This window comes from Camarhynchus parvulus, chromosome 17, assembly GCF_901933205.1.
Source record: "Camarhynchus parvulus chromosome 17, STF_HiC, whole genome shotgun sequence".
Taxonomy (NCBI): domain Eukaryota; kingdom Metazoa; phylum Chordata; class Aves; order Passeriformes; family Thraupidae; genus Camarhynchus; species Camarhynchus parvulus.
Window position 1 is genome coordinate 9396253 of NC_044587.1, and position 20037 is coordinate 9416289.

Here is a 20037-nt window from a genome sequence, read left to right on the forward strand (position 1 = left end):
TATCCAGCTGCCAGCAAAGCCTTGGAAAGCCTCCTGGTACCACTACCAGCAGCTGGATCAGGCTCTGCCTCCACAGGCAGCTGTGCCAGGCCCTGCTGTCCCAGTGAGGGAACACATGGAGCTGAGCCCTGGCTCTCCAGGGTGTCTGTGCTGCCCCAAAATCCCTGAGTGTGGGCCCAGCACGTGGCTTTACCCCAACTGCATCACTCTGCTCGTGGGAGAGAGGTTTGTGTGAGAGCCAGTCCTGCCTGGGAGCTGAGTGACTCAGCAGAGCTCCAACCTCTGCCCAGGATGTGGAGATCCCACCTGGGAGTGTGGATGTGAATCCCAGCCCAAGCCTTGGACAACAGACTGGCCTGAGCCATCCAAACCAGAGCCAGGCTGCCCAGCCAGCCCCTGCTCCTCCTGGGCTGCTGCAGTGTAAGAATATGGGGAACAAGACCCTGAAGAGCTTCAGGGATTCACCTGATGTGTTTTGTGAGCATGATTCCACCTTCAGCTCAACACATCAAGGATTTCTTCAACTCTTTCTGAAGAGTTGGGTGTCTGAAATCCTGGCTCCTCAGCCTGAGAGGCTGTGGAAGGACAGTTTTCAAGGAAAGGGGAAGGAGGCAGGCAGAGACATTCAACGAACAACCTAAATTTAAAAATCACCAGGTTCTCTTCACCAACCGTCTAAAAATAAAAAGTAGAAATCCCCAGCAGCTGCTGAAAGTCCTGACCTGGTGCTGTACGACCAAGGTCCCAGGGAGAGTGTCTGTCTGTCTGTCTGTCTGTCTGTCTGAGTGCTGTTTGTCTCCCTGCTAAGAGCTGCTCACCAGAACAGTGAATTTAGGCTGTGGGCTGGGCCAGTGGATCTGGGAACAACCCCGCCCCAGCAGAAACTGGGTTGGTGAGAGCTGTGCTGGCTCCTACCAGGTGCTAACAGTGCATCTGAGGAACTCAGGCACCCTTAAACACCTCTGCTAACATTCAAATGATTAAAAGCAGTCAACACCTCGTTGAAAACAACAAAAGCCCATTAGTTAGCATCAGAATGTAATTAATTGTGCCACGGATCAGGGTTAAGCACCTTGTGGAAAACAATACTCTGTGTGTGGGTGGTTTCAGAGAATGAGTTTTGTCAAGGAGACTTGAAACTACACCGCTTTGGCTTTGCTCTCTCTCTCTCTTTCTGGCAGCAGTGCAAAGGGGAAAAATTATTATCAACAGGCCACGGGCTGAAAAACACATTTAGCAGCCCAGCTTACCAAGTCAGACTCGTCTCCATCCTCCTCCTCCTCCCCTGATTCTACAGACTCTTGCTCTTCCTCAGACTCGCCATCATCGATCTGCAGCCACCATTTGCCCAGGAACAGAATGGGTCAGTCAGGTCGGGTCTCCCAAACAGAGCATCCCCCACACCCCTGGTGATCCCAGCAGAGCATCCCCCACCATCCTGCTGTGCCCACACATATCAGAGCAACCCCAGCCCCAGCCTGCACATGCACTGAGCCCAGTGAGCTCCAACCACATCATGGAACATCCATGGAGACGGTAGAGGGAGCAAAAAAAAAAAAATTCCACTCCAGAATAAAGTTTTCCAACTAAATTTCAACTTCTTCCATAATCCCAAACCAGCCTCATGCCTGTACTGTGTATCAAAATTTGGGGGGAAAAAAACAATTAGATTGTTTTAGTGCTTTGCCAAGTAAGATTGGGAAGATGTCTCCTATTGGTTCAGGGAATCCCAGAACTACACATGGTGGGGGTTCTACAGAGTGGATCCCAGAACTGTGTAGGGCTGGAACTGGGGGGGAGGTGGGGAGACCCTCAGGTGCAATGGGAAGCAGGGAATGCTCACAAAGGGCCTCTCTACCATTGCTGTCATCTTGCAGGTGAAAAAACCCTAGAAATGGCTTCAAACCATGCCCCTCCTGTCCCTGCTAGCCCATGCTGCTCCTCAGCCCCACTCAGGGCACAGGAATCACCTTCCTGGCGTTGTCCGCGTCGGACGCGCTGTCCTTGGAGGTCCTGTTGTCATCCCCAGGGAACATGGCTGCCTGATCTGCTCCATGATCATCTTCCTCTTCCAACTCATCCGAGTCCTCCTCCTCAGAGTCCACATCTATGCTTTCCCCGTTCACGTGGGGGCTGCCATCCCCCAGCTCCTTGTCACTCTGGAGGTCACCCAAGCACACGAGACACAAAGACAACATCAATTCCTGGGACAGAGCAGCTGCATCCATCCCAGATTCTCCTCTGTGCTTGGAGCTCTAAAGCTGGCTCTGTGTCCCTCCAGAGCTCCTGCCATTGTCACCTCACCCTGTTGGACCTGGCGACCATGAGGAGTCATTGCAGACTCATGGTTAGGGGAGGAGAACCCCATTCCAGCATGGAGGGATGCAGGAAGGTTTCTAGGGAATGGAAAGGGAAGTTACATCACACTGGGATTTTCATATCACTCCTTGAAATCCCAGCACTGTTCTCCTTGAATTCTAAGCCCAAAATTTCAGGGTATAGCAAAAGCAGGATTTCATCAGGAGTGAGTCCATGGCTAAACTTTTATAAATAACCAAGTGCTTTTCTGTACAGCCTCAGGCAGCAACACGAGACCTTGAGGACCAAAACAAAAAGGGGCATGCTTGAAATCTCTCCAGTTGCCCAGGATTCACAGGATGGAAGGGGAACATTCATTGGAAAAGGTTTGTTTAGCAGCTGGCACCTGAACAGCCCCTCTGGAAAAGTCATTCCCAAAGCAGCAAGGCTGCTCTGGGCAGGAAGCTGCTGCCAGAGGGAAGAGGAGACTCAGAAGGGAAGAAGTTGATCCCAACAAGCCAGGACACCCCTGCACCTCCACATGGGTTTGGTGTCCAAAAAAAGGGACATGTAAGTGACAACAAACACGTGCAGTGGGCTCAGTGCTGCCCTTACCTTGGCACCCACAGAGGAATGAGTTATGCTCTTGAACATCTCTATCATTGTTCTCTGTTTTAACACTTTGGTCTTTTTCTTGGGAACCAGGCTATAGGTTCCCATTCTCCGTTTTTTCTTCCGAGATACTGCAGCAGCTGCAAGAGAGGAGCAGAAGGAACCCAAAGTTTGCTCAGGAATGAAAAGAAGGGACAGAGAGCAGGGGCTGCACTGGAGAGGGACTTTGGACAAAGGCCTGGAGGGACAGCACACAGGGAATGGCTCCCACTGCCAGAGGGCAGGGATGGATGGGAGATTGGGAATGAGGAATTGTTCCCTGTGAGGGTGGGCAGGCCCTGGCACAGGGTGCCCAGAGCAGCTGTGGCTGCCCCTGGATCCCTGGCAGTGCCCAAGGCCAGAAATAAATTTAAAATCTTCAACAGGCTTCAAAACAACTGCTAAATGTGAGTTTTTCATGTTAATTCTGCTAAAAGTTTTTTTAAATCAAATTAAGTCTCGTGCAGTAACAATTTATTTAGAGGCATATGCAGCAATGGTAAAAAAACAAGAATTCCCAGAAAGGGGCAAAAAGATCTCTCATGTGTATAAAAATATTACATCTAAGGATTGTAATAAAAAGGATCAGCACAAATTTTTAAGTCAGTTTTCTCACCACCTTTCCTGGTTCTCAGCTACATAAAACAGTCACATCTTTGCTATTCTCATTAAACAGGTTTCACCCACAGCTTGAGAGAAGCACTGAGAGCAGAATGCCATGCAAAGGAAACTCCAGGATGCAGTTTGAGCTCCCTGTGCTCACATGTTGTGGGCCACTGGCTGGACAGGGCTGGGAGTACCTGGGACAGTGGGAGGTGTCCCTGCCATGGCAGGGATGGCACTGGAGGGGCTTTAAGGTCCCTTCCAGCCCAAACCTTCTGTGATTCCATGAAATCACACCTGAGGGCACGACCTGGGAAAACCTCCCAGTCCAACAGATTTATTTACAAGTCAAGCAGAAGATGACACACGGATGTGCAGACACACAGACATCTTCCTGCCAGGGCTGCAGAGCTGCCCAAACTCTGAGTGCCCTCTGCACACTCCTTCTGGCCCCTCCATCAGCACACACAGCACCAAATCCTTAAATTATCCTGCGTTTGGCAGTGCTGATGGTGTTGTAGGAGGCTGAATGGAATCCAATTGCTCAAATTGAGACTGCAAGGCCAACAATACCGACTGACAATGGAAGCAATCTGACAGTAACTGAAGAACACACAGGGAGAAGGCACCTTACATAAAGAGCTGTTTGCCATTTAACCTCATTTCACACCTACTATGGAAGTCTGTTTGATTCCTTTCACTCCTTTGATTGGGTCTTAATTTGTTAAGTCTCCTCTTGGCCTTCTAATCAAACCAGACATCGCAGCTCCCTGCCTGCTGCTGACTTAGGTGAGTGCACAGCACAAGGATGCTTGGTGCAGGCTCTTTTAGGAACTGCCAGCTTCAGCACCACTGTTATTGTTTGCACTTGCACAGCCTGTTCCTTGGAAGCATTTTTTCATCTTCCATGGTAATGGAATTTCACCAGAATTTATGAAGAGACCGCTAAAAAATTCTGTGAACCCAATTAATTTTATTTATAAGGCTGTAATTCTTGGTAAGCAGCTGTGGAGATATTCAAAGCCCTACAGAACTGATAGAAACCTCTTCAGAACATCCCAGAGGAAAAGGGATCAAAGTGTCTCCTCTAAGAAAAGCTTTTAGTAGAAAAAAGGGAAGGGAACCCTGGAGGAGACTGAGTGGCAAAAAGGCTTTTAACCTCCTCATCTCCCTCTCAGCCCCACAGACAGGTCTGGGAGGTGGGAGCAGCTCAGGATTCCAACATTCCAGCCCTTCCCTTTTACCTGTCTGTGACTTGGTGGTGGCCACATAGCTCTGGTTCTGAGGTAGTGACTGGTGAAGGCCCGGGAGAGAGGGCAACGCCAACGGCTTCACAAAGTCCAGCATGTTCTCAAACTCCTTCTCCTTGGATTCCTTCTGATCTCTGCTGTCTCTCCCATCTTTGGGGTCTTTACTTGCATGCTGGAAAACAAAAGGCAGTTAAATTGAGTTTTTGCATTGAAGAAGTAATTTTAAAAAATTAGGAAATTAATTGAATTCCTTTCTCTCGAGCAAAATCTCTTTTATCTGAAGGCAGGAGCACATTCCCAGCAGGAGCACACAGATCAGGGGGCTTTGCCCAAGCACTGCCAGCCTGGCTGAGCTGTGCAGGTGACAGGTAATGACAGAGGTAGTGACAAGGAGCAGGCTCTGCTTACACAGCTCTGGGTGCCTCTGGAGAAGAGGAACCAACTCAACCACAGCACTTATTCCCTGTGACACCAAACATGCTCAGCAACACTCCTGCAGAGCTGTTCTAGAGCAGCAGGCAGCAAAGGAAAGGGATTTTCCTTTTGGACAGCACCTGGCACCACTGAGACTCAGCAAAGGTTCCCCCTTAGCCCAGCACACAGCAACCACAGCCAAAGCAGTGTTTGTGACACTGAGGTGCATCCACAGAGGGCTGTCCAAGCTTCCCTTAACCCCCTATTCCCACTCCAGCTGCTGCTATTCCAGGCCCCAGGCAGGCTCCAGGCTCCTGCTGCAAACCAAGGGGATTTTATAGTTGTTCCTGCAGCTCCTCCCAGGCACCACAGCCACTCACACCCGCTCTGGTTTGAGCCTGTACCCAACACAAGTCAAATCCTGCACTTCTGGTTATGAAAGAAGGGTTCCTACAGCTCCACAGAGAATCATTTAGGTTGGACAAGACCTTTAAGGTCACCAAGTCCAACCATTAACCCAGCAGGGCCAAGTCCACCACTCAGCCACGTCCCTGAGTGCCATTTCTCAGCTTTTGATGTTACTTCAATGTTTTCCTCCTCTAATTTAGGAAACAATCCCCTTCCTGTGTGTCTAAATCCATTTTATGTACCCTAAAAGCCTCAGACAGAGAGGTCCAGACTGTGTTTGTGTTTCCTTTTTCCATCTGTGTTTATTCTTTAAACAGCCATGGCTTGGTTTGATGGTGCTTTAATTCCTGTGCCTTTTGGTCAAGTGTGCCAAAGGGAAGCCAAGGTCAGGGCAAGGCCCCTCAGTGCAGTTCACTGGAACATTTTCCTGTCCCAGCCCAGCAAGGAGGTACCTGGTGAGACAAGGAAACACATGGAGGAACATGAAACAAAGTCCCTGCTGGTCCTTCTCTGCCACAGGGTCAGCAGACATTGGGGTGGAAGCTGCCTCTGCTGGGCCATTTTACACTGGATTTGCCCTCTGGTTTATCCCACTGCATCCAGTTGGGCAGCAGGCAGGTCTGGCAGAGCTGCTCCAGCAAAACAAGAGAAAAAGCAGCAGAACATAAGGAAAGACTGAGAGAATTGGGATTGCTCAGCCTGGAAAAGAGAAGGCTCTGAGGAGACCCCATTGTGGCCTTCCAGTAGCTGCAGGAGCTACAAGAAAGAGAGAAACTCTTCAGAAGGGCACAGAGTGCCAGGACAAGGGGAAGGGCTTCACACTGAAAAAGAGCAGGGATGGATGGGATATTGGGAATTGGGAATTGTTCCCTGGGAGGGTGGGCAGAGCAGCTGGGGCTGCCCCTGGATCCCTGGCAGTGCCCAAGGCCAGGCTGGGCAGGGCTGGGAGCACCTGGGACAGTGGGAGGTATCCCTGCCATGGCAGGGGTGGCACTGGATGGGATTTAAGGTCCTTTCCAACCCAAATATTCCATGACTGTAAGGTTTCAGTGCTGCCCCACTTGCAGAGAACTCTTCTTTACAGGACTTGTGAAGCAAGAGCTGAAAAACCCAAGCAGAGAGAGGAATGCAGGCAGAAGCAAGGCTGGAATAAAAAGAGGAAGCAATAAAAGCACTCAGGTTCAGCCAGGCAGCCCCAGCCACTGCTCTCCAGCAATGTGACCTTGGGAACAAACAGGGAAGAGGCTGATTCCCCTAATTAGGCTGTGCCACGTGTGTGGTGCTGGCAGAGGCAGGCCCAGCAAAGCCCTAATGATAATCAGAAATGACCCACAGCAAAAGGCCATCAAAGTGCCAATGATTCCTGCATCAAGCCCATAACTTATGGCTCAATTGCCACAGCTTTTCTAAAAGGGCAGCAAGTCTTGGATTAAGGATTTCAAAGATGACAAATCCACCCCAGCCTTTGATACGTTGTTCCAATGCTTAATTGCTCTCACTGTCAAATAATTAAATGCATTATGTTTTTGCAACTAAATTAAAAAGCCCTGTCTCATCAGAACCTCTCACTCCCAGGAGACACTTATGGAGTATGACCAACTTCTTTTTTTTCTTTTTAAACTTTCTCTTCAATGATTTTAATAGAATGAGCAAATTAAGTGGCCATAGGATCATTTTCTGGATCACTCCTGAGTCTGCTCCCAGTTGTTCTACCCCTTAAAAAATGCACGTCAGGAGTGCAGGGCACAGGATGCCAAGAATAGTCTCAACAATACTATTTATACCTCTTAAAAGTCCTGAGTTTATAGATCTAAAGGTTAACAGTAACTCTTGGCTACACAATTATTCTGAGACTTCCCAAGTCCCCTGATATATCCAATGCTTTCCATTTCTAACTTAAAATTAGAAAAATGAGCTTGGGACAGGCAGATCTGACACAAGTGTGAACAAGGGCTGCATTTTGTGTCCTTTACAGTGCAGGTTTTTGCAACTGGTCTCTAACAAAAGGTGCTGTTACTCCCAATCACCAGGAATTCACACTCAGGCCATGCCAGGCTGCTTGGAAGAATACAATCCAACTTTTAAATTTAAAAGTATTATGTTATTAGCTTGGGGTTTTTTCTCTGCCTCTGTAATTACAACATAGAAATAAATTTAAAATCTTCAACAGGCTGCATAACAAGTGCTAAATGCAACTTTTTCATGGCAATTCTGCTAGAAAGTTTTTTTTTAACTCAAATTAAGTCTCATGGAAGAGAGATACTTGAAGATACTTAAAGATTTACTTGGAGGCACATGCAGCAATGGTAAAAAAACCAAGAATTCCCAGAAAGGAGTGAAGAGGTTTCTTGTGTTTATAAAAACAATATTATATCTAAGGATTGTAATAAAAAGGATCAGCACAAATTTTTAAGTCAGATTTCTCACCACCCTTCCTGGTTCTCAGCTACATAAACCAGTCACACCTTTACTATTCTCATTAAACAGGTTTCATCCACAGTTTGAGCAGAATGCCATGCAAAGGAAACTCCAGGATGCAGTTTGAGCTCCCTATGCTCACATGTTGTGGGCCACTGGAGGCCAAGAAAGGACCATAAATGAGACAGAAAAAGAAACTGCAACACCAACATCTTCACTTCTTGCAGTTTCTCATGTGGTATCAGCTCATTCTATGCAAAGGACTGGGAAGTCACAACTTTGTGTAGGGAATAGTGAAGAAGGTGGGCAGATATTCCAACATTTCCAGCAATGGTTGTGCCTGGAAACAGCAAAAATGGGACCACGGCTATGTCTAACTCCACTGTGAGAAATACAGCCAAGACAATGGGCTAGACTGGGGCAAGAACAGGATATTTGATGTGTTCAAAAAAATGCTGTCTACATTTTAATGGGATCAACCACATCTCTATGATTGGCACAGAAGTCCCTGACAGCAGCAGGGGGAAGTTATTAAAATGGCAAAAGACAGAATACCCTCAGTTGTTTTGGGTTTTTCCCTGAAAGCAAAACTACAGAACAAATCATCCTCAGTAATGGACCCTCGTGTTGGCTCCATAAACTCCACATGACATTTTTCCCACTGCCCAGCATTTAAAGGGTCTTTCCATCACTAAAACCAGCAAGCTGGGAGAAAAACCAGAGTGTTGGTGGAAGGACACAGGCACAGGTCCTGCCTGGGAGCAGGACAGCTCTAAGCACTGCAGAAAGGCTCTTGATGCCTGAAACCACCTCAGGCTGAGATTATGGGCTCCCTTAGCTCTGTGTTCTGCAGAACTCTCATTTCCAGCACACAAACCAGAGCCAACAGGGCAGGAGGAGTGAGCTGGGCAGCACTGCCACAGGGCAGCTGCCAGGGAGCAGCTCTGCCTCCCCATCCATCAGGAACAGGGTCAGGAGATTTGTACCAAGGCACTGCCTTTGAAGAGCACAAAGCAGCAGCTCCCAGGGAGATCTGCCTCTAACAACTCGTGAGTGGTGGTTAAGCAAGAAATATCAGTCTGCTATAAAAAATTGATCACAAGCAGATGATAGTGCCTGTAGGAGCTGTAGTGGTGCTGCTCTGCCTTTGCTGCTGCAGGATTGTGGTTTTCACTGCTGAATTTCAGCAGCCTGATCAAGCCTCACCTTGGAGCAACAAGCCGGCAAGGCTTTGCTCTTAGTCTAGATCAGATTAATGATCTGCTGATTAATAAGAGCCCATTAGAGGGGGGATTCCATGGTGACTCGATTACAACTGCACTTATCTGAGTGCAGTCACATTCCTACATAAAAACATGATTTAGGCAGCCAGGTAGACTGAGCTGAAGGGAAGATGTGGCCCCAAACCTGCACTGAATGTGTTTCTAAACAGAGCACTCAGGGGTGTGGATCTCATCCCTGTCCCCTCCTGCACCAAACTGCCCCAAGGCAAGGGAGTGTCACACATCAGCCAAAACGAAACAGGGGAATCCAGGGCAGATGTGCCACCAGGGCTCCTGACCCTACCAAACCCCTCTGCTGGGCCAGGGCCGTTATTTCTGTGGGCTGTGGTCAGAGCTGGGGCAGCACCTCCAGCACCAGCAGCAGCAGTTGAATATCAGGTTCAAGTGCTGCACAACAGCCTTCACTCTCACTTCCCTCTGCAGCAGCCCCTCTGTTTAAGGAGCCCAATGGCAGCTCTGTCACTCCTGAAGGAGGTTTCCCATCAGGGAAGATGGGAAAGGGTCTGGAGGGGCTGTGAGGAGCAGCTGAGGGCTCTGGGGTTGTTCAGCTGGAGCAGAGTGAGGGCAGAGCTCCCCGGGGCTGCAGCTCCTCCCGAGGGACAGCTCCCATCTCTGCTCTGGGACAGGGACAGGAGCCAGGGCACGGCTGGGGCCGGGCCAGGGCAGCTCAGGCTGAGCTCAGGGCAAGGTTCTTCCCCCAGAGGGTGCTGGCACTGCCCAGGCTGCCCAGGGAATGGGCACGGCCCCGAGGCTGCCAGAGCTCCAGGAGCCTTTGGACAGCGCTGCCAGGGATGGACAGGGTGGGGTTGCTGGGGGGGCTGGGCAGGGACAGGGGCTGGGCTGGGGGATCCCTGTGGGTCCCTCCCAGCTCAGGATATTCTGTGATTCCATGATATTTATCTCTGCCCAAGCTCACACACACAGACTTCAGTCTTTCAGTCCAGTGGAGCACACCTGGACACCCCTCTGGAGAGGGTCCTGGATGGACCTTCTGAGTCCTCCCCAAGGACACAATATCCCCACTATCACCACCCCCACTAGGCCCTGCCCTTTTGCTTTATGTTTCCTGCACATGGCAGGGTCAGAGCTGCTGAGCAATCCCAGACCCCTGCGATCCCCTGGCTGCCACCTGCCTGCCCCAAGAGATGGCCACAGGGTGTTCTCCAGGCCAGAGGCTCCTGCAGAGCAGCCCCAGCCCAGGCCAGCACAGCAGCACCACAAAGGAGGAAGTTTAAAAGCTCTGGGACCAGGTATTTAATGGCAATGCTACTTAAGGGAATAGTTTGATGAATATTGGTAGAAAGACCTACATAAGCAAAGCATCTCCAGCTCCATGCTCTTCCTCCCTGCCCACATTGTCTCCCCCAGTTAAACTGGCACCTGGCATTTTGGGGACACACTGTGAATCTGGTCAAAACACTCATTTAAAGGATTTTTGCACTATTTCCTGACCCAGTCCTCTGCATAGCATAAAAAACTATCACCAGAGACACAAACCCCAAACTCCAGCCTTGTGGTCACCAAGGAAAGGAAACACAACTTGGGGTTCCCAATTCATCCATCTGCTCCTCCTGTCTCCAAGGTAACTTGGGATGCTCTCACTACCTTTCTCATCCTTTACCCCTTATGTTTTACTGAAGTTCAGCTCAGCAGCTGGTTCCCAAGCAGGAGGAGCCTTCTCCAAGCACAGCACACACACACAGACACACACTGGCCTTTCAGTCTGCTGCCTGGCCCTGCAAGCTTTTGGGTTCTTAACAGGGCTGTAAAATGGATTAGCAGTGAAAGATTCTTCCAAAAGGGCAGTCCTTGTGTTACTGCTCTGTTCAGAAGGGGAGCAGAAATGATGCCCTCTGCTCAAAAACCACCTTAACATGCCACAACATCAATTAAAATTGTCACCTGTTTCAGATTCAGCTTCGATCCCAATTCAGGAAGCAACTCCTAAACAGAGAAAAAGCTGGTTAAATTGGTGAGAAAATTCTCTTCTTCCTTTCAGAGACCAATTCACATGTGCAGGAAAAGCTTACCAAGGTCCCCTGACACCTATTGGATTACACAAAACAATTTCTTGGCCCCAGTGGGTTTCTGCAGGAGCCAAGGGGAACAAATGTTCACACTTTGCAGGCAGCAAAACACCTTCCTCCCCTCCTCCTCCCAGGCAGAACAGTTCTGCAAGAACAGTTTCACCAAAACAACAATGCCCTAAAAAATACTAACCAAGCAAACTACTGTGGTCTGTAATATCAGTTCCTGGGTGAATTCCACAATTTATTTCCTGATACAGCACCTGATTTCATGGAGGTTTTGAAGGGGAGAAGGTGTGAAGGTTGGTACAGGAAAAGCTCCTGAGCTGAGGAGCCTCCTCTAAGCAGCTCAACAAAGAAATAATTGGGACAGAAAAATGACAGCTTAGCAAGGACTCTGCTGCTCCAAAGAAAATAGCATGTAAATTCCAGAGACAATGGAGGAAAATGAGGTAGTAATTATCAGGAAGGCTGAACACACAGATGTTTTATTGTCTTGCAGAACTGAGATCAGATCTTGGGTTCCCATTCAGCTGCAGGGGCTTGAGCAGAGAACATGGGAACAGCCTCTTCTCACCACCCTTTCTGGGAATGTTGCTTCTCTCCCTATTTTAAGCCCAATGCCCAGAGGAGCTGAGGACAGGCTATGCACTTTCTAGAGCAGCCCAACAAGTGCAGGCTTTGGTTTTTTGAAGCTGCTTTTGTTGTGTGAGCAAAAAAGGACCAGCAGCCCCATCCCAGTGAGCTGTCCCAGCACCCCCAGAGCTCCCCAACACCCCATGCCACATCCCAGAAACAAACCTCGAAGCCCAAGGGATTGAATGTAAATATTCTTCTGATGTATCATAAAATATGAATGAGGGAAACACTCCCTCCCAACCCAGCAGTCACCTTTAGGAGGGAATTGCCTCTCTCAATTGCTCAGCCCCACAGGATCTCTCTCTGCTAAATTCCATCAGGGTCTGGGGGTTTGACTGGCCTAATTCCAGTGCACAACCGGGGGCTGGAGGCTGCAAAGCCTTCCCTGGGTAGGAGACACTCAGATGGGAGCTGGATGGCAGCTGGGCTTCCCTGTGCAAGCCAGGAAACACAGGCAGGGTGAGAGCAGAGAATTCAACCACAGCCAGGGCAAGGCAGAGAGAAATGAGGGCTCAGGGGGGCTGGCTGGGAACCCTGGCAGGCAGCTGTGGCTTCTGCCCCTCTCCTGAGCCTGGTGCCCACAGGTTTGTGATCCTGCTGTGCCCTTTGGACTCCCAGCTGCTCCCAGAGGCACAGGTGGTGCCACAGCCACGGGACCTTTCCCCATCTGGGGCTGGCAAGGTGCCACTCTCCCTTTTCCCTTTTTTCTCTCTCTTTCCCTTCTCCAGACCACAGGGACTCCCAGCTTTGAGCCTTTCACACCTCACACTGCTGTGCTGAGCTGAGGGGACATCTGAGAGCCCCTGTGGATCTGCAGGATCACAGCACCAATGCACTGCACAGACCTTGACAAGGCTGCAGCAGGTTCCATGCACTCCTGGGAATGATCCCATGGCTCACCCTTCCCTTGACTCCCCTGGCTCACCCTTCCCTGACCTAAAGGCCAGTCTCTCTCCACCCTCAGACACAGCACAGGATGAGGAGGATCCAGCTCACTGTAGTCATATTAAGCATGACAGGGGTGAAAACCAGCTGCTTATAGTGCAGATCTGCCTGTTGCAGGATCTGTTCCCTACCTCTGGCAAAGAACCAAAACAATAACCAAACTTGTCAATAACCATGACAAAGAGAGGTCCATTTCTGTCCTCCCCACTATGACATGAATGCACCAAATGACATTTCCTTATGCCTCCAAAAAACAAAAGCAGGGCTCTGCTTTATTAAGTGATGGTAAATCCACCCCTAAGGATTCTGGAGAGAACATTTCCCAATGGCATGGAGAGAGAACATCATCTGTTGTAGCCCCATAATGATTCCTACAGCAAAGCAATCAAGCTGCCTCACAGATCAGCTCCTTGACAGCTTCTGAGCTTGGGAGGAGCCTCAAGTTTTCATGCTAAGCTTAATTTCCTTTGGGTTGACCTCAGAAAAAATCTCATTTGTTTCACAAGCAGCTCTGGATGTCAGCAGAGGCTGATGAGCAATAGAGCCATGAGAGAAAGGCCATTTAGTGTCTCACACAGATCTGTTGGAGGAGGCAATTGATCAATCATATATTTAGAAATGCATTGGGGACAGGAGCTGGTGGTGGCCGTGTGACCAACTACTTTAACATTTGTCTGGAGGAAGAGAAAAAAATAAAATAAAAATAACTAACTAACTAACTAACTAACTAACTATAGATATAGATATAAAAATATCTATATAAAAATATAGATAAAATATCAATATAAATATAGATTTATATATCTATATAAAATACATAAAAATTGTATCTATTCATATAAATTTAAAAGTATATATTTTATATATATTATATAAAATCGCATGTATTAATATATTATATTTTTATTTCATAAAATATTATATAAAATATGTAAATTAAAATATTATATGAATAAGAAATATCTATATAGATATATATTTTTATATAGATATATAAAAATATAGATAAAATATCTTTACAAAAATAAAAATAAATTAAAAAAAAAAAAAAAAATAAAAATAAAAATAAAAATAAAAATAAAAATAAAAATAAAAATAAAAAATAAAAATTAAAATAAAATAAAAATAAAAATAAAAATAAAAAAAAAATAAAATAAAAATAAAATAAAAATAAAATTAAAAATAAAAATAAAAATAAAAATAAAAATAAAAATAAAAATAAAAATAAAAATAAAAATAAAAATAAAAATAAAAATAAAAATAAAAATAAAACAAACCCAAAAATAATAAAACCACCAATCCACTCAGCAGGCAAGCTCTGAACACCACGTGCTGCCATGCAGCCAGGTATCCCCCAGACCCCCAGAGAAAGCCAAGAGCAAGCCCAGCAGCAGCAGCAGCAGCAGCAGCTCTGTGCTGGGCAGGTACATTACCAGGCTGGGGGTGGGTTTAGGCATTGTCTTCCGTGCTCTGTGCACCTTGACTTCAGCATTAGCAGCAGGGCCTTTTTTAGCATCCATGTCCTTGCTGCCCTCCCCGAGCTTGCTTGGCATCGTGGCTTGGAGCTGGGCAAAGGACCCCACAGTCCTGCCTTTGCCTGCTCCTCCAGGCAGGGTTTTTGCAGCATGGCCAGTGAGAGAAGCAAAGCTGGTAGTCCTTAGAGGCTGCTCCTGTGCCATCTGCTTGGTTAGGATATATCCATTGCTCCCTGTGACAGAAGTCTGTGTGAAGTCATTTGCTTTCAGATGGTTTTGCTTCCCAGGCTCGCTGTCCGAAATGCCATTTTCTGCTATCCTATTTAATTTAGTAGAAGAGTCCTGCTGGCTCACTTTCGTGTTGTCCTGAGTGTTTTTCGCTGGGTTTGGGTGGCCCCCACCCTCGCTGTGCTCACAGGAACCGTTGGTTTCACCATCTACTGCCATTTTTGGTTCCCCCACTTGCTTTTCTGTAGCGCTTTCATCTGCAGCCATGGCATTAAACCCTGGAGGGAGAGGGAGGAAGAGAGGAGAGAAGGGTCACAAGTGGTGTTGAAACTCCCAAGCTGTACTCCAAGCACAGCTACTCACAGTGGAAGAGCCACCCTGTCCTCCAGCGCCCTGCCTGATGTAAATCACAGAATCCCAGAATATTTAGGGTTGGGAAAGACCTCCAAGACCGTCCAACCATGGATCAACCACCACCACATCAACTAAAGCACAGTTTTAGTTGTCAGGCTGTTCTTTCACCCACCTGCCCAGCCCTCCTGGCTCCTCACACGGTGACATTTGGGGTGGGTGGCCCAGGTGACAGCAGTGCACTTAGTCCCACTTGCCTCAGCTGCAGATGTGGCCATTTATTCCCAACAATGGATTTTTCAAGGTAAATATTATCTCTGGCTTTTCCAATAACTGCATTTATTGCACCATATGTCAACACCTCACCTGGCAAACAAAACTCTGCCCCATCTTGCATCCGGATCTCTGGCAAAGCCCTTCCCAAAGCCAGTCTGACATGGAAAAACCTTGCTGGGCTGTCCCAGGGAGCTTTTATGGCTCTTACACAGCCCAGCAGCCAAATGTGCACATCAGGGCTCTGCTGCTACAGGAACATCCCAAGGAATAACTCCCTGGCTATCCCAGCTCTCCTGGGAATGTTCTTCAGTGGGAACTGGCTCTTTCAGCACAACAAAGCACAACAGGACCAGGATTCATGGTGGTATTTCAGAGGGAACAGCAGGAGTAAACACAGGAGTGAAGCGTGGTAAATGCATTTTTAGACTAAAATCATTCTATGATTCAAATGCAGCAAGGTTTTTGCAGCCTGACAAAGCTCAAGCACAGCAATGCCCACATAAAACAAACATTTCAAACATTTCCCTGCTCCTCCATCAATGACTTTGTCCCACCAAATATTTCAAATCCAAGCTGAAAAATCCAACTATGAATGTCATGTACTTGCAGAAAAAGTTTCTGACATGAAAACCCAGCAAATCCCCAGGCAACCAGGAGTGATAACAATTCACTGGCACACTCAGAGCAATGATTACATCAACCTGCTGTTAGGGATTCCTTGGCTTGTTTTCCTTCCAGAGAGCAGACAGTTATGAAAAGCAACATGAGAAGTACAGGGAGAGCTCTGTCAGAGCAGGGGGGATTGGTTCAAACCAGCTCCCATCAAAGCAATTTTCACCTACAGCATCCAAAGGGTCTGGAGTCACGCTGGAGGAACAGCCAGACCACTGGGTACCAGCACCTCGTTTCACACTGCCCTCAGAGCACAAACAGGCAAGGAGAAGAACATTCTGAACACCATTCTGAACAACATTCTGAATCCCAGAATCAAGGCTGGAAAAAAAACCCCCAAGACCATCGAGTTCAACCTGTGCCTGATCCCCACCCCGTTACCGAGCTCAGAGCCCTGAGTGCCACCTCCAGGTGTTCCTTGGACACCTCCAGAGATGGGAACTCCAAACCTCCCTGAGCAGCCCCTGCCAATGAAGAAATTCCAACCTGAGCCTCCCCCTGAGGCCGTTCCCTCTGCTCCTGTCCCTGTTCCCTGGAGCACAGCCCGACACCCCCGACTGTCCCCTCCTGTCAGGAGCTGTGCAGAACCACAAGGGCCCCTGAGCCTCCTTTGCTCCAGGCTGAGCCCCTTCCCAGCTCCCTCAGCTGCCTCACAAAAGTCTCTTCTGAGCTGGCAAGAACCTGGTGCCAGGCTAACTCATGAAGGACCACCAGGACCCTGGGATGACAAGTCCAGTGTGCCTGGAGCAGCTCCAAGCACAGGCAGCTCCCTGCAAAGGCCAGCAGGGAGGAGATCCAGCACCACTCAGCTCACCAGAACAGCTCTTCCCAAAATCCACCCAAATTCTCCTTCCATTTTCATTGGGAAAATAAAAATATCACACTTTTTCTACCCTTTTTTAATGCATTTGTTTAGTCCATCTTAATCATGCAATCACAGAATGTCCTGAGCAGGAAGGGACCACCAGGATCATCAATCCAGGTCCTGTCCCTGCACAGACATCCCAACAATCCCACCCTGGGCATCCCTGGCAGCTCCTGGAGCTCTGGCAGCCTCGGGGCCGTGCCCATTCCCTGGGCAGCCTGGGCAGTGCCAGCACCCTCTGGGGGAAGAAACTTTCCCTGATATTTGATATCTCCTTCCCACTGTCTTGACCTGAAAGATTTAGGTACAACTCCTGCCCAAACAGCACTGGCAGCTCTAGATTCCGAAAGTGATGCATTCCAGTATCTCAAACAACCTCATTATTCCCTAAACTTCCTGGCTTTTGGTGCCCATCTGAGATTTAAAGACATTTCCAGCAAACTGAAAGCCTTCTTAGGCCTGGTCAGTACATGTGAAGCATCCAGTCCAACCCCTGGCTGGACACATGGTCAGTGCTGGACTCACACCAGGCTCTGCCCAGGGGTGTCTCAAAGGCCTCCTGGAGCACCTGACCCCTCCAGCCTCAGACTGCCCATTAATTAAGAGGGGGACAGCCCCTCTGATGTTCCTGATTTCCAGCTGAAAGCCACAGATGTTGGGCACAAAGCATCTTTGCAGATGTATCTCAAAGTCTCCCCAAAGCCTGAGTGGTCTCTCTGCCCTGGGGATGAGCTCTGGCCATTTTTCCTGCTGAGACACTGCACTAAGGGATCCATCCCCCTCATTCCAGGCAACCCAGCCCGGGATTGCCTCCCACGTGGGCTCTGCTGGCTCACAGCCTCCAGAGAGAGCCCCAGAACACCCAAAAATTGCTCCCCAGGGCTCTCTGGAGCACACAGAGACACAAACCTCACCTGCAGGAGCAGTGACTGAGGGCTCCCCAAGCAGGATCCAAAGTTATCACCTCCACCTGCTCCCTCTCACACCACCCAGACCTCCCTGAGCACAGAAAGAGGCACAAGGGTTTGTTTTTAATAGCAAAAACTCTAGGAGAAGATAAAGTGCTCCTTTTTGCACTGTTTTATTTAACTACTTGAAAAGCTGTGGGCAGAGGGAGCCACAACTATGTCTTTATTCCTTCAATTCTTGTTTCTCTTTCTGCATTCAGGGTCTTTAAAAGGCCATTTAAGCAATTATTGCAGCAAAGTCAGTGCCAGGAAAAAAAAATGCAAAGCAACAAAAAATAAGCTCTCTAACCTCAGCTGGAGGTTTCTAGAGCTCAGCTTTAGGCACCTGGCTGAATGAAGCCTCCAAGATTTGTTGATTTAAACACTGTGCTCTCCCACCAGAGCAGTCAAATAACTTCAGTGGCTGCCTATGAGATAAACTGAACAAGCAGAGGGCAAGAATTGCTCTACCTGCCATGAAAGCAACCAAAACAATGTGAATTAGAGCACTGCCCTGGGGAAAAAGTCACTGCATTACTCCAGAAAGCATCACAGGCTTTATGAAAAATCCATGAGGCTGAAATTAAAATCACACACACACACACACACACACACACACACACACACACACACACACACACACACTTATTTCCCTTATTGTGAAATGCAATCTGATTGACTGTGGAAGTGGCACCAGCCTTCCAAACCTGCGTGAGCAGAGGTTTGAAGCAACAGAGATATGGAACTTCACATCAGAGACTGAGAGAAACCACAATTCCCTCCAGCCAGCCTGAGACACTGCAAGCAGGATCCTCCCTTTCTTTGGGGTAAAACCCCTCCATTCTCCCATTCCCTCTTCTGGCAGCAGCAAACCAAAGCCATGAGCAGTTGGGAATGGCATTGTTCCCTCCACACTGAGCTCTGGGCTCCCGCAAGCAGCACCAGCCCATCATCCCCAACCCAATCTGAAAACACAAACCCAAACTGAAGAGCTGCCCTCGGAGGATCAGTTTATATCAAGAGCTGCCTCACAATTTGTCTTGGTTTTCCCAACCAGGACACCTGATCTGGTGACAGGAAAACAGGAATTGCCATCCCAGGTTCACCAAGGGCACCTGCACAGCACTGCTGAACAGGCACAACTCAACAGATTTCACACCTTTGCTGAACTCTGCCACAGACAGGGATGGGAACACAAACCAGAGGCAGCAGGAGCCTCCCAGTGACAATACTGAATCAAGCAGCCCACAGGAGCTCTTCCACAGCTCCAGACACCTGAACAAACACTTCTTCCTGACACGACCCTTTCATCCCCCCTTTTTCATTCCCAAAAAAAAGCTTCACTGAAAACCTGCTAAAATCCTCATTTCAAATGCACCTCGTGGCAGTGAGTTCTCCCCTTGAAAATGCTGTTCAGCAGCTTTTCTGCTCCTGTGCTGCAAGTGCAAGGGAATTATAAACCCAAAGTTATTATTTCTCTAAAACTTGGTGACTTTACAGCATTCATCCCTTCTAAGTAGGCCAAAACAAGGTTTTTTCCACATTCAGTTTTCTCTCCAACTCTCTCACTGATTTTAATCTACAACCATCCTTTCTTTAATTAAAAAGAAATAAAAGGTAGGAAGTTCTACCATGCATCCATAAAGTGTAACCTTATTAATTAGAAGCATTCCAGTTTTTTCAAAGCTTTTTTGGGCATCCCTTATGCCAGATGCAGCAGGAAAAGCTTCTCCCATGGACCCCAGCACTGCCTGAATGCCCATCTGAGCTTGGATTCATTTAAAACCCAGGTCATTTAAAACCCAAGAGATTTACTGGTGATTTTGAAGTTGATACCAAGTAAATACATATTATTTAGGGGCTGGGTACATTTTAGTAACACAAGGAATTTAAGACTCAGGAAGTTGGGCTATTCCACTATCCCTGTGACTCCACGTGGCAAAGAACACCCAATAATAAATTTAAATCCCTGCTCTGATTCAACAACTCCCTGAGAGCACTGCAGAGCTCCCTGCCCTCCCCAGGCTCAGGCAGAAGGGTCAGGCTCAAGTTTTCATGTCAGAACATCACAGTTGTTCAAAATGGAATTAAAATCCCCCCAAAGAAAAAAAACTCTGAGATGAAAATAGGGGAAAACAGACTCTGATGAAAGAAGGAGAAAATCTAAGGCAGGGTGACACCACCTCATCTAATTTCAGGTGTCTAAAAGGCATCTCAGACCCTGGGGGCCCCTAAGCCACTGCTGCAACCTACAGAGAGAACCCACAAAAAAGCAACACACAACCCA

General features: G+C 48.0%; 1 protein-coding gene across 13 annotated transcripts in view; it reads right to left on the reverse strand.

Moving 5' to 3' along the window:
• Positions 1-20037, reverse strand: part of EHMT1 (euchromatic histone lysine methyltransferase 1) — a 119353-nt gene that overhangs the window by 37296 nt on the left and 62020 nt on the right. For 11 of the 13 annotated variants that reach the window (XM_030961171.1, XM_030961182.1, XM_030961178.1 and 8 more), the window contains 6 exons: positions 14370-14917; positions 11228-11269; positions 4797-4974; positions 2914-3050; positions 1971-2159; positions 1251-1331 (listed from right to left, as the gene is read on the reverse strand). In XM_030961171.1, coding sequence (XP_030817031.1) covers positions 1251-1331; positions 1971-2159; positions 2914-3050; positions 4797-4974; positions 11228-11269; positions 14370-14917 — 1175 coding nt within the window. The remainder of the gene's footprint in view (positions 1-1250; positions 1332-1970; positions 2160-2913; positions 3051-4796; positions 4975-11227; positions 11270-14369; positions 14918-20037) is intronic. The other 2 variants (XM_030961174.1, XM_030961183.1) reach the window with 1 other exon arrangement.